Raw genomic sequence first — 14,187 nt, 5'->3', positions numbered from 1 at the left:
ATAAATTTTTTTTTTCATCATCCACTAAAGCGATCTTTGAATTTAATTTGTTTACTGGTAAACAGATTAAAAAATAAATGAATTTTTTTAAAATCAATGACTAATTTATTATTATTTTTTAAGTTGGTTAAAAAAAAAGTTGGAAACCATTAAAAAATTAAGTTTTGTTAACTTTATTTCATGATGAAGATTTTAATTTTTAGTCAATTACATTTAGTAAACTAGATTACACTTCATAGCGCCTGACGTTATTTTTAACTCTTTTAAAAGATATTAACTGTAAAAAAAAATTAACTACTCTATTTAAAATCGCAAACTCACTGACGCGTAAAATCAATAGAAAAAAAAAACGAAATTTTCTTAAATTTGATAAGTTCATTATCAAGATAATTTGATAAATATTAATTACAATTGTTTTCGAAGTAAAAAGTTTGAAAGTTAACAAAATTGTGGTAATTGTACTTTAAAATACCAACAAAATTTAATTTAAAATTTTAACTCTAACCGCTTTTATATTTTTATTTTAAGCGATGCGCACATGGAATTAATTTAATTAATTAATGCGTCGGCTACAAACTGTCCGAGTGTATTTCGATAAATGAAAATTTTTGTTGTAAAAAAAAAATGTCAAAGGTAAAAGCGTTTTTATTAATTGGAATCTGTTTCAATGCCAGATAAATTTTTTATCTCAAAAATCAGTTTTGTAAATATGAATAATATTCAGTTTAATTTAAAATAAACATAATTTTATATTACCGCCTTTTTAGTCGATCGAGTTTTTCTGTTTATACTGACGACGAGTAAACAAAAAGTATAAAAAATTAATTACAAAAATACTTAAAGTATCATGGAATAAATGTTATGCTCATTGCTGGTTGCCGCGCTATTCAAAATATAACAAAAGCTATTGGTGAATTTGAAAGCATTGATAATTATATTGCACTTAACGAAATACAGAGTGTGGGAACTTGGAATGGTAATTGTAGGGCAGATTATTATTGTGCAGTCAATAATTATATTTCTGTATTCACCCAACATGGATGTAAACCTTCCATTGAATTCTTTTACGCCACAATTAAGTATTTTATGAGCAACTAGTTATTAATTATTTTCATTCACAATAGTCGAGTCAGTATTGAGTTCTTTACTTTCTATGACAGGGAAATTTGTAGTAAACACAATAAAAATTTAGTTCTTAATTACATATTAAAATTTTTAATTCCTGGAAAATTATTTTGAAATTTTATAATTACGTGAGTGTTTTGAATTTTTTCAAAAATGAATATATTTAATTTGAATCAATAGATTCTGCTTTAAGGGACATTATTACCCCCGGGTTTTGGTATAAAAATTGTGGGGGTGAGCGAAAATTTTGAACTTACAAATTTTCCATCAAATTGAACAATAGAAATTTTTGAAAAATCAATTTTTCGAAAACTTGAGTATTTTTTTAATTATACCGTTTTGTAGTCTATAAATAAAATTTTTGAGCTCGATGACAGCAGAGTTTTAGAATTGACCTGCAGAATCAGCTGATGTCCAGATTTTTTTTCTATATTCAAAAAAAAAAAAAAGGCCATTCGGCATCCGAAATGGAAGTATATTTCTACATATATATAATTTAATAATCACCCATCAAAAATTTTTAAAGATTTAAACAATGGCATTATCACCATAACACATGAGTCAATTATGTGACTTTGAACCCTTATTAAAAGTGGAGCAATTATCGTAAAACAAAAAAATAAAAAAAGGAAAATATAGCTTTTTCTATCAGCTATCAAGTTCTTTTTACATAATAAGGATAAATATACCCATTAAAAAGTTATTTACGAAAAAAGCCGAAAAAGTAGGATTTTTCTTAATTTTTTGAATTTCAAATGTCTACCATTTCTAAACTAGTTGACCGATTTTGCTCATCTTCGAACTTAAACGTGATAATCGTTTATAGAATAAGTGTGCCAAGTTTCATTAAGATCCGTTAAAAATTGTCGCCGCTATCGTCGCAACATGGCGCGTTATATATATATACATATATAAACTTTTGAACCAATGGTATTTTTGGAACCTGCTCGATGAATTATGATAGATTATAGCAAAATTCTTCGAAAATTCCACCATGAGGACAAATTCAAAAGATAGATTTCTATGAAATCTACTAAAAATTTCCATCACATTTGAAATTAAAATGATTATTTTGGCGCCATCGAGAGCACAATTGTAAAATTAATTACAACTGTGAGATCTAATGCATGTAAAATGTTGTGAAAGTAACATATGTGTTTGTAGATTACATCAAATGATAAAATATATAATTCAACGTGTGAACCATTAAGTAGATTTGTCAAAATAATAAATGATGTACAATAAACAATTCCCATTGTGTTGATAATAAATGTCAATGTAACAATAAATTAACATTCATATTCATATCTCGCGAAACATGTGTACTGCATATAAAGAATAAAAACCGGCTAAAATATTTTTGAATTTATAAATAATTTTTTTTTAAAAAAGTCTAACTCAATAAAACGTTTTTTTATATTTTTACTTTAGCACCTTTGGGAAAATTTTGAGATATTCATTGCAACTGCAGTGCAATATTTTTTTACGAATGTTTATAAGATAAATTATGCAGTAAAAAAAAAATTGTATATATTATGCTTCAATTAATATAACGCTTCAATAAATTTACTAACATGAGCTTTTTTTTCGTTTTTGTTTGTTTTTTTTTTTTTCTGCTAGTAAACTATTTACGTTCATATTGCCAGTGAATGCATTTCCAGCGAGTAAATATATAAACATTGAGATATATTTACTATTTGTTATGCAACAGTAGAAAGTTTTTGTCGTAGCGCAATTAGTCCAATCATGTAAAACCGATATTGTTTGCCAAGTGTGTAAAAACAGGACATGTGCTTCCAGAGAGAATAATATTTTTTTAAATGCTGGCGTGTATGCTGACACGCGGATTTTGTGATAATAATATTATTTATGTTCCCGATAACTCGATATATGTATTAATAATTAGCGTCAATGCGGGGGAGACGTTTATTTTTAAACACCAGTTTCGTACAAAGAACGTTGGTTAATTTTTAAAAATTCGTCTCTTATGATTTATGATAGATGATTTTTTCTTTTTTATTTAAGATTAATAGTAGATCTTGATAATGATGTTGTAGACATGGTTATTGCTGGCAAAATAAATAACATCGATAATTCAAACTATTTGGGGAGGGTCGACTGGAATAAAGTTCCCCTAAAATTATGATGACTCGAAAAAAAGTTAAATCGCAATTAAATATTTTTGTAATTATTTGAAATTTTTTTTTTCATTTTATATAAATAAAGTTTTTTTTTTTTATCTTAAATTATTTTTCGGAAGTCTTGAAATTTTTTTTATGACTAAACGTAATTATAATTAACCTGCGATGGATATTGAATTAATAAAAAAAAAATATTTATTTCAACTGGAGTAAAAAAAGTATCTAATTTGATAATGGCATTTTCTGTAAAAATGATCAACTCCCAGAGTGAAAATTGTCAAAAGGAAAAAAGTATTTTCAATCATGGGAAAATAAAATTTCTATAATATAAATAAAAAAATGTATTTATCGTGGATGCTCGTATAGTCCCTGAGTAATTACTTAATTAAAATGATGAGAAGTGATGCGTTAAATCTAAAAATAGAGATACAACCATTGGATAAATTGCTATCTGAAATAATCGAATCCAGGCGGCGGAGAGGACCGGAAAGGAATCATCTGGATATTAAATGTCATTTTTTTTTATCTGTTTTACAGCGTTTTCATGAGAAAATTTTTGTTGGTATATAACGTGTCCGTTGGTCGTTATAGAGGAGAGAAAAGGTCGTTGGGGCGCCACGATGGGCGCGTAATGGTGGAAAGTAGAACGATTTTAATTTGCATATATTCCGGATTCCCGGACAATTCGGTCAGGAAGCACGTTAAAATATTATTGTAAAAAGAGAGCTCATAGAATTGGAGAATAAAGGAATGGTAAAATTTTGAATTTTGTCCCTTTATAACCCGTAATATGACTAGGAAGTTGGACTCTCGGAAATGCTATTAATGACTTTAACTTTCTGTCAAGTACCTACTCTTTCATTTTCTTGATTTATTGCAATTTTATTTTTTCATTTTCACATAATAAATTTTTTTGCTCATTTTATATAAAACGAAATCAATTAAAAATGTGAGCTATATGTCTACTTTTTTTTGTTATATGTATAGAAGTGTGCAGAAGTACAAGGAGCTCGGGATGTCGATTTCCGTCTTGAGTGAATACACCGAGAGCCGGTAGTCGACATTCGCGATACGAAATAAAATGGAGTAGAGTAAAAGTGGATGGGAACGAAGTGGAAAGCGGTGCTCCAATTCAATCGCTCCTTCCAATCGCCGTGAACCAATATTCGTTGTCGTCTTCCTCAAGAGAAAATGAGGAATTTTATTGAAACCTCGAGAACGTTTCCTTGTCCAACTTAAAGGTTTTCACCGAGCCATCGAATTCAATACAATTACGCTTGTAGAATATCAATTTGATATGATTGCTAGGTAAAAATTCCGTTGTATGAAAAAAAAAAAAAAAAAATAAGCAAAGCGACAATAAAATAAATTTTTTTACATTATTACAAATCAGCATAAATTTACACCAATTTTAAAAATTTATTTTTTAATTTTTACCCGCGACTGAAAATTAAATTTTAGATTAAACCCGGAATTTATGTTTTTCGTAAATTAAAAAAATATTTTTGTCAACACGAAATTCGAGAGGCACTTTTTTAATCCCAAAAAAAATAGCCAGACAATGATGCAGTACATGCTGACATACGTGAAAAAAAAAAACATAACAGACATCATTATAAAAGCTTTCAGAAATTGCTCTAAGACTTGCGGATATTTTCTCAGACGAGAAAAAAATTTGTTCAAGATAAATTTAACAACCTCCTTAAAAATTCACGGAGGAAAATTAAAACAAATTATTTTTTTACGACCAACAAGCCATCATGTCGCTTATTAAAGTTTTATACCCATAAAAAACAGTTTAATTTCAGGGTAAATATTTGCAAGTCAGTCAAATGAATAAAAATTGCAATAACGTAAAAAAAAAAAACAACTGATGTTACAGCGGAAATTAATGCGAGCGATTATATTTCGTAATTAGAAAAAAAAAATTTTTAAATCTGCCGCGGGCTATTGAACGCCACGAAATAAAATTTCGTTGGTTTTCATTTTCGAATATAAAGCTCGTTTAACGTGTACATAAAATCGATTATACGCCAACAACCTCTCGATGTACGAGCACATCATCATAAATAAAGATGATGTACAACAATAACCATTGAGCAAGGGGATAAGACAAGTAGTTTCGCGTATAATGTCCGCGGTTATTTAAAAATTCCCTTCGTGGTAGGCTGGATGGTTGAACAAATTCACCACACACTGGTGCGGCTCTCACACACTCATTTAAATCTTTTATGTACATCTGAGTGTACGTATATACATAAAATATAGACACATGAATACACAACAGGGCAAAGTGTCAAGCACGTACAGCAGTATAGAGTTGAAAGCCAGATAGAAAATAAGAGCGACAGCTGTGTTAGAAAGAGCCCGTGCCGCGGTGAGTAGCCCCAGCCGAGAACCAGAGGTTTAAGTATATGTATATATATATATATATATATATATATATATATTAAGAGTAGGATGAGAATCTTTTTTGAATGGTATATAACGGTATAGAGTTGAGGGCTCGCCAGAGTCCCGGAAAATATTTATAAACGTTTTTCTTCCAGCACGCCGTTTAATCGTTCTCTTGAGGATATAAAATAGGGGTGGGGGGTAGGCAAAATGGCTTTAGCTGGAGGCAATCTTACGGATTCATCCGTAAAAGGGTGAGAGTATGGGTTTTACGGGGGAACGGGGATCGATTCTCTCCACCACCGGCAGCCTTTCATTCGCCGTTTACATACATTAACTTTAAATTTATATATTCGCATACTCAATCACTTGATGTGATCTATTCGATCTTATATCCACACCTATATAACTCTATACCGTTATAATATGTATCAAGGGAGTGGAAAAAGAGATCAATTAAGAGGATCCGGTTTAATTAAAACCTTTTTCCGTACTTTTAATTTTAAATAAATTCCTCGCTTCATGACTAAAGTACCCGAGTGAAATGGGAAAAGGCAATAAAACATTTCTTAAAAAGAGATATGATTTATTTCAGATTTTTTACCGTAACCGTTATATTTCCTTCATTTATTTAGTTGTCGTGGTGTTTCGTTTTTTTATGTTTAACCATTTTTTCATCTCGTGTTTTTTTATTTACCGAATTTTGTCAGTGTCCGATGCATTTTTAGCCGTACAGGAGAGTAGAGATCTACTCAGCTCGGGGACGTATAACCGTCGCGTATACGGACATGACAAAAAAACCTCTCACCGCCACAGTGGAGCCGCGGCGGCGCGAGATGTGGATGTGGCAGCAGGAGACGAAACGGGGGGCAGGGTAGCTAACACTCTAAACTCCTAACTCTGCTTTCTCTTCACTCCTCTCACAACTTTCATTCTCTTTTTCCTTCTCTCTCCTTTTCCCTCTTCCTCTCCCTCTTTCTCTATATATAAATGACAACAGTATACTCTCTCTTTTGGGGTCTCTTTGTCTCTCTCTCTCTCTCTCTCTCTTTCACTCAGAGCTTCTCGGTGTACCAGGTCGTTCAGCCAAGCTCGTGCGCATGGCACATCAGCTTCATATCATCGCTCGCCAAGACACACAACAGAGTTGTGTGCTATGGTAGTATGGTATGGTGTAGAGACGAGAGTAAAAAAGTATAGGATTGGAGGAGACGAGGAGATGAGGCTGTGGATGCTGACTGCCGCTGGTGCTGGTGGCTCTGTACCCTCTGGAGCGACGGCGCAAAGCTCATCGCACTACTGTCGGACGAAAGCGCTCGTTCGAACGCGACTAGTCGCATAGAGTACCGATTCACGGCATAACGTGCGTTTTTGTGTCTGCTTTTTTGTGTTGTTGTGATGTGGATTTTTATCAGAGTCAACACTCAAAGTAACTCCGTCATAAAAAATTAAACTTCGTGATTGACGTGAATGGGATTAAAAAATTTTTAATTGAATATTAAATATTAAACGTTTTTTTTTTCCGTCACTCGTTTTGCGATCCTTTGTCGTTGGCAATTTAAATTTCGGAACCGTGAAGTGTCCATGTGTTTCAATGATCGAGTTAAAAAAAAAAATAATAAAATGTCATGGAGAACAAAGCTAGTGCAGGTGCTTTGTACATATAATAGTTGAAATGATAAAGCGGCGTTTATATTATTCAATGCAATTTTAGTGATACGATTGAATCTGAATGGATTTTTGTACTTTGTCATCTAGTCATCACTACCTACGATCCTTTTATATACTTTAACATTTCTCTCACGTCGAGATATTATTGTTATTGTTCACCTTATTATTCTTATTCTTATTCTTCTTCTTGTTCGATACGTTCTAATGCTAATTTATGTCTGACGTAAGGCCGTTTTTATCATTTGATGCTGATTTAAACGAGGCAAAATGACAGCCGTAAAATTACAATATTCACGGTTGGATGACACGAAATTGTACGATTATATTTTTTTTATTTTCTATACTGTTAAAATAACTGAAAAGAAATAGTCATAATAGAAATTTGTTCACTTTTTTTCGTTTGCAAATTGTACGGTTTAAACTGCCTGAGAGCCGGGGGATTTGTTTTGATGTATTTCTTTCAGTCTTTTTTCCTTTTATTTTGATAATAAAAAAGAGTGGAATTTAGTTTTTTTTTTATAATTAAAAGGATGAAAAAAATTAAAAGAATAGAAAAAAATATAAAAAAAGCAGAACAAATAGTTCGAAATGTAAATTGAAAGGGAGAAAACCGAGCATTGTTTCATTTTCCCACTCGGTAAAATGGTGAATTGGATCGAGCTACTGTTGGAATGCTTTTTGACGCTTAAAAAGGAGAGAAAGAGAGTATATAGTTGGTAAAATGGTTTTTGCGAGGCTTTTACTCAACTACTACTGCAACTACTAGTAAAACTACTGGGTACTGGCACTGCTACTACGGCCACTCGTGAATATAACCACCCAAAGGTCACATCGCTCGTGGGATCAAATAAAACGAGATTACATTAATCATGCCTCAGAAATTTTATTCAGATCTATCAGATATTTTTCTCCATCATATATTATTTTTCTCCATCGTGCATTTAACGAAAAAATATGAATTCCTATATATATATATATTTATATGTTTGCTAAATAAATAACATCCATATCAATTTATTTTTACACGGTTATATAAACAGTAAAAAGTAAAAAACGAATTTTTTTATAATAAAATGAACGTCATATTTTTTATCGAAACTAGAGAATAAAAAAAAATCAGAGCTAAAATTAAAATTCAAACTAAATACTGGCTCTCGGTAATTACGTTAAAAAAAATTCGATGACAAAGCAGACGAAAAAAAGACTGAAATAATAAAGAGTAGAAATAAAATATAAAATAAAAGGGAATAAAATAAAATTCTGTTAATTTTCTTTTATTTCACAGAAACTGGCACAGATCGACGACGTCAAATAATTCAGTGATAAGAGACAAAATTAACTAACTGCGAAATTTATCAAGTATACCGACTAGTCGGTCTATGTAATTAATTAATTCAAAATCAAATTATTCAATTAATTTAAACAATCAAATCTTTATATACATAATGTAAATACTATTATAAATTATATATACATAGTATATAATATAAAAGGTAGATTATAATTGGAAAATCATAAGAAATTTAAATACCGATAATGTGATTTATATAAAATAAAATGACGTACAAGAGAGTTTCGTTGTGATTTTCCGAGGAAATCGGCCAAGCGTTCACGCGATTCAGCCGTTTAACTTGAAACGCGCTATTGGTATTCTCGAAGCTATATACTGTGAAAGCCAAAGAAGTATAAAGAAGCAAAGAGGAATAAGAAAAGTATATAAGAAGTGTAAGAGGGAAAAAAAATCCAAGTAAAATAAAAAATAAAAACCGAGTAAAGTAAAAACGAATATAGATTTATACCAGCAGAGAGTAAAGGGTGAAGAAACTACGGAGGTGGAGATATATAGTATATAGCTGAGCAAAGGAGCACAGTAAAAGCCGCCACGGGGAAGAAGGAAAAGCCGCGAAAAACATGACGCCACGAAAGTACGTAACTTATGGCCTCGCATAAATAACGCCGCTGAGCTGGTATACGTAGAGATCGATCCCGCTTTAGGTTTTCGTTCACTTTGGTTAGCCCCGTTTATCCTCAACAACAGTAACGCAAAAGAATATTGTATAGCGGACCAGCCAAGCCAGCCCAGCATCTCAAATCACCCAGACCAGACTAGACTATACTTCCATACACGCGCTAAGAAAAGAACAGGGGAAACAAGAGATAATAAAAGAGCTTGCAACTTGGGATAACAAAAAATCACTTCTTTTTTTAAATATATAAAAAATTTTTAAGGAATATCTATATATATAGAGACAGAGACGGAGGCAGAGTTGGAGGATAAATAAGAAAAAGTAAAACACGGAGAAAGAAACGAACCGAGACACCGGAGGGAAAAGCCTAAACTTTGTCGACATGGAACTGTTGATGTTGCTGGCTGCAGCAGCCATCTTCTTGGGCTACTGCCAGACAGATGAAAAAGGTAACGTATGGATAGATGAATGGACGCCACTGTAGATATCTACCCTGTACTGTCTTTTCGACTTTGCTTGCTTATGTCCCGTTGATACTCTACCATACATTACACTCCTACACTTATACTATTCGACGAAACGTGACGAGAGATTGTAAATAATAAATATACGTATGTTTTATACATAAATTCATGCATAACTTTTCTTTTTCTCTTTTTCACATGGAAAGGAATTTATGATGCAATTGAAGCGCAGGCATTAATAATACTGACGATTCTAAAATATTTTCTTCATTTTTCTCCAGAGCAAACTTTTTTATTTGGTTATCTTATTTATTCAATTTATTATAAAATCCCAGAGGCAGCAGCCAATTATAGAGTCAGGGAGTGAAAAAAAATATTTACTGTGCAAAAAACGTCTTCACAATTTGTTAATTTTAATAATATAGCGGATTACACGTAAACACTATTATAATTATACACTGCTGTATTGTTTGAATCATATACTTTTTTTTTCTGTAAATAATTATTTATGTTGAATAGGATGTTAAGCTCTGTTTTGCAGTAATGCGGTTTTTTTTTCTTTCATTTATAATAATAATAATAATTATCATTATTCGCTTCTGTAATTGCGCGAAAAAAAATATTGTAGCGAGTACACGGAAAGAAAATTATGGCAGCGGTTCCCATAATTTTGTGAAATTTTTTCCTATACCATCATAGGAATTACGACCATAAATTATGGGAACGGTTCCTATAATTATAGGAATGTTTCCCATAATTATAGGAATAGTTCCTATAATTATGGGAATGATACCCATAAAACTATAGGAATGGTTCCTATAATTATAGGAATGGTTCCTATAATTTATAGGAATACTTTCTATAATATTATAGGAACCATTCCCATAATATTATGGGAATGGTTCCTATAATAGTATGGGAACTATTCCCATAATATTATGGGAATGATTCCTATAATTTATGGGAATGGTTCCTATAATAGTATGGGAACTATTCCCATAATATTATGGGAATGATTCCCATAATGCAATTGGAATGGTTCGTATACCATTATGGAAATCATTCCCATAATATTATGGGAATAGTTCCCATACTATTATAGGAACCATTCCTATAATATTATGGGAATGGTTCCCATATTATTATGAATAAATTAATTTAAAGAAGCGTGGTAATCACTTCTACAATACACAGAAATATTATTAAACATAAAAACAAAAATTCAAACATTGAAAAAAAAAAATCGTATTTGGCAAAAAAACATTAAAATTTTTAACAAGAATTTTTTGTCAGCACAAAACATTCAAGAAAATTCAAATTTTGGAAATTTCTACACTATTGTGCAAAAAAAAATTTTATGATATTATAGGGATGGTTCCCATAACATTATGGGAATAGTTCCCATAATATTATAGGAATAGTTCCGATACCAATATGGGAAACATTCCCATAATAGTATGGGAATGATTCCCATACCATTATGGGAATGCTTCCCATATCATTATGGGAATAATTCCCATAATATATGGGAACCATCCCTATAGTAGTATAGGTACTATTCCCATACCATTATGGGAACCATTCCCATAATGCATAGCAAAACTTCCTATAATTTTTTTTCCGTATAATAGTTTAAAGTTTTTAATTATTTGTTTATTTTTCTAAAAAGATTTTCACAACGGAAATACTTTAATCCCCATGTTTTTAAAATGGTTCATAGAACGTTAAAAAATATCTTAAATATTTAATGTCGGAAGTGTAAAATGTAAAAAAAGTATTTTAATATAAAAAAGTTTGCGTAAGTCAATTTATAAAATTATAATAGTGTATATAAATTAGAGCAATAAATATTTGAATATTTATAAGTCAAGCATTAGCTTTTATTATGTTGTTTTATTGCTAAAGTAAATAGAGTTTTGTATTAAAAAATGAAATCCATAAAAAAAGCATAATAACAATAAATAATAAAAAAGTAAATTAAAGCAAGATTGATTTATAGCTCTTGCTGTAAGTAGTTCAAGTTTTGTTAGCTTTAAAAATAAAGCGGGAAAAAAATTATAATGAAAACAGCTTAAAAAAAGTATCATTAAGCAGAAAACGCTAGAGTGAAAATATAAACAAAATTTATTCTGTCGATAAAAAAACAGCTAAGGAGAGAAAAAACCCATGAGCGACTTGTATCGGTATTTCTGTTCGGGAACACGATGTAAGAAATTAATAGGACTTTGTTGTTTATATTTTCTGGCTTAAAAGAATTTTCCTTATGAAAATTTTTGTACAAAGTAATGATATTAGCTTGAGCTTTTCCAGGGTTATATATATTGGTGCACCGCGTCGAAGCTTGTTGTTAGGATAACAGAAGCAACCAAGCAAAGTACCATCACTAAGCTCAAAAGCTTAAAGCTTCAAACAGACGCGAGTTTGCTATGTGAACAAACAAATGGATATTTGTGGAATGTACCTTTCAACCCAATGTTAAATTCAATTTTAAACCATGTATTGGATGAAAACATAAAAGTTTCATTCATGTAGTCTCTTCATTTACTGCTATCATACAACATATACATATATATATGTCTGCATGTATTTATTGAGTTCGTGTTCCAACTGTTAGATTGTCTCATTCGAGTTTCGCGGTAGTTTATTTATCGATGAATATATAGAACGACCGTTTGTATTTCAGCTTCAACACCGTACATACACACCCTGGCTGGAGCTTTTTGTATACACAAATATATACAATAAGAAGACACATGATATAGCTTTCAATCTCAATTAATTATTCTCTCGTGTTCGTTTTACGCCTTTTAAATATAAACCGCATTTAAAATCATCATGACGTATTACACATTTGTGTATCATCCGCGAGATTATATATTTTTTTTTATCACTTTTCACTTTTTTACTGTGTCGCAGTTGATGTTTGCTGTTAGTTTCACTCGGATGGACAAAATTGATATTGAATTACTCGGATAATAGTCATCGTCAATGGTGGAAACTCGTAAAATAAATATTTTTGTTTTTTCCCGAGTAATTGAATACACGAGAGTTTTATGTTTATACACATACATGTATCCGAACGGTCCATTATTTTACGATCGCGCAACAAAAAACAAAAAGAAACAAAAAATGGAAAAAAAAAAAAGGAACAAAGTGATAATATCATTTTTGAAACATGAATCCTACAAGCGAGATTAACAGTTAATCCGCGTAAAAAATCTATTTCTCACGTTACTTTTTATTAAATTTTTTTTATTTGATTGCAGTATCATTTTATGGTTCGAGTTACATCCACTTTCCGGTACAAGAAGCCAAAGGCAGTACTAACATAAGTTTTCGTTTCCGAACACATCTATCTGATGCAATCCTATTATTGGCAGCTGGAAAAACGGACTACTGTTTGATCAAGCTCGAAGCTGCAAGACTAAAGGTTTGTGTGCGGTCTTTTTCACTCTTTTTCACATCCCATTGTCTACTACTCTACTACTCAACTAGTACTAGTAGAAGTAGTAGAACTATACCCACTACTACAACTAGTTCGAGTGCCGCAGGGATTCGGCCTCCATTTTAGACGAGGCTTCCCACATCACTAGTCTTTTTATTACGATAAAAAAAAAGGCAGAACAAAAAAGAATAATAAAAAAACCGAAAAAAAAGTAAAAAGAAATGCTCAAACGAGGTGCCGTCGAAATAGACGTTTTTAATGTCCGTATTCGCGATAACATTTCGATCATGATTTCAAAATTTACCATTTAAATATCCACTGCAGGGCAAAATAATATAATAAGTTATAATATATACATTAAATTTAGTTTACTCTTATTTACTTTGCCAACATTTCAGACAAATATTTAGTAATTACAAACATCGTTACGGATATATAGATTCCCGGGAAAATAGCACGATAAGCAAGTTAGCTAAAACGTAAATTCAAGAGGTCGGGAATTAGCCGTTGGTCCATAGTAATCGATATTTGGTCGACGTTGAAACTCGCCACTGGTGCATAGCTCTCTAGCTTTCTCTCTCTCTCGATTATATATACATCCATACGTACGTACACATATATATGTCTGCAGATATATAGGTACACACGATATCCAATAGCATTGGGGGGTTTACTACAGTAGAATAAAATGAAAAGAATTAAAAACAAGTAGAAGAGGAAACACGGAGAATGAACGAATACAAAGGCGCTAAATAAATGGCCATAAACTAACTCTGCTGGTAATTGATGGAATCCAATTGGATCAGCGATAACTAAAAATGTTTGTCTAAATAGACACTCGATCGTAATTTTTTGCTCTGAATTTTTTAGCTCTGCTTTTTTACTCCTGTTTTTTCCCATAGTTTTATTATCCCTTTCATTGGGAGCGGGGCATCTCGGGTTACTATGGCGTTAGGGAGATCCTTTAAGCTCAAGGAAAG

The 14,187-nt window shown here is 31.4% G+C and overlaps 1 protein-coding gene across 1 annotated transcript in view; it reads left to right on the top strand.

The window, feature by feature from the left end:
- The first annotated feature begins 6,958 nt into the window (after positions 1–6,958).
- LOC130663509 (chondroitin sulfate proteoglycan 4) overlaps positions 6,959–14,187 on the top strand; it is a 28,227-nt gene continuing 20,998 nt past the window's right edge. Inside the window, exons 1-3 of the mRNA XM_057462766.1 lie at positions 6,959–7,645; positions 8,617–9,747; positions 13,029–13,192. Coding sequence (XP_057318749.1) covers positions 9,681–9,747; positions 13,029–13,192 — 231 coding nt within the window. The 5' untranslated portion in view covers positions 6,959–7,645; positions 8,617–9,680. The remainder of the gene's footprint in view (positions 7,646–8,616; positions 9,748–13,028; positions 13,193–14,187) is intronic.

The sequence above is a fragment of the Microplitis mediator genome, chromosome 2 (genome assembly GCF_029852145.1).
Source record: "Microplitis mediator isolate UGA2020A chromosome 2, iyMicMedi2.1, whole genome shotgun sequence".
In the NCBI taxonomy this organism is placed as follows: domain Eukaryota; kingdom Metazoa; phylum Arthropoda; class Insecta; order Hymenoptera; family Braconidae; genus Microplitis; species Microplitis mediator.
The sequence above is the reverse complement of the archived record's forward strand: the minus strand, read 5'-3'. Positions and strand labels throughout refer to the sequence as shown.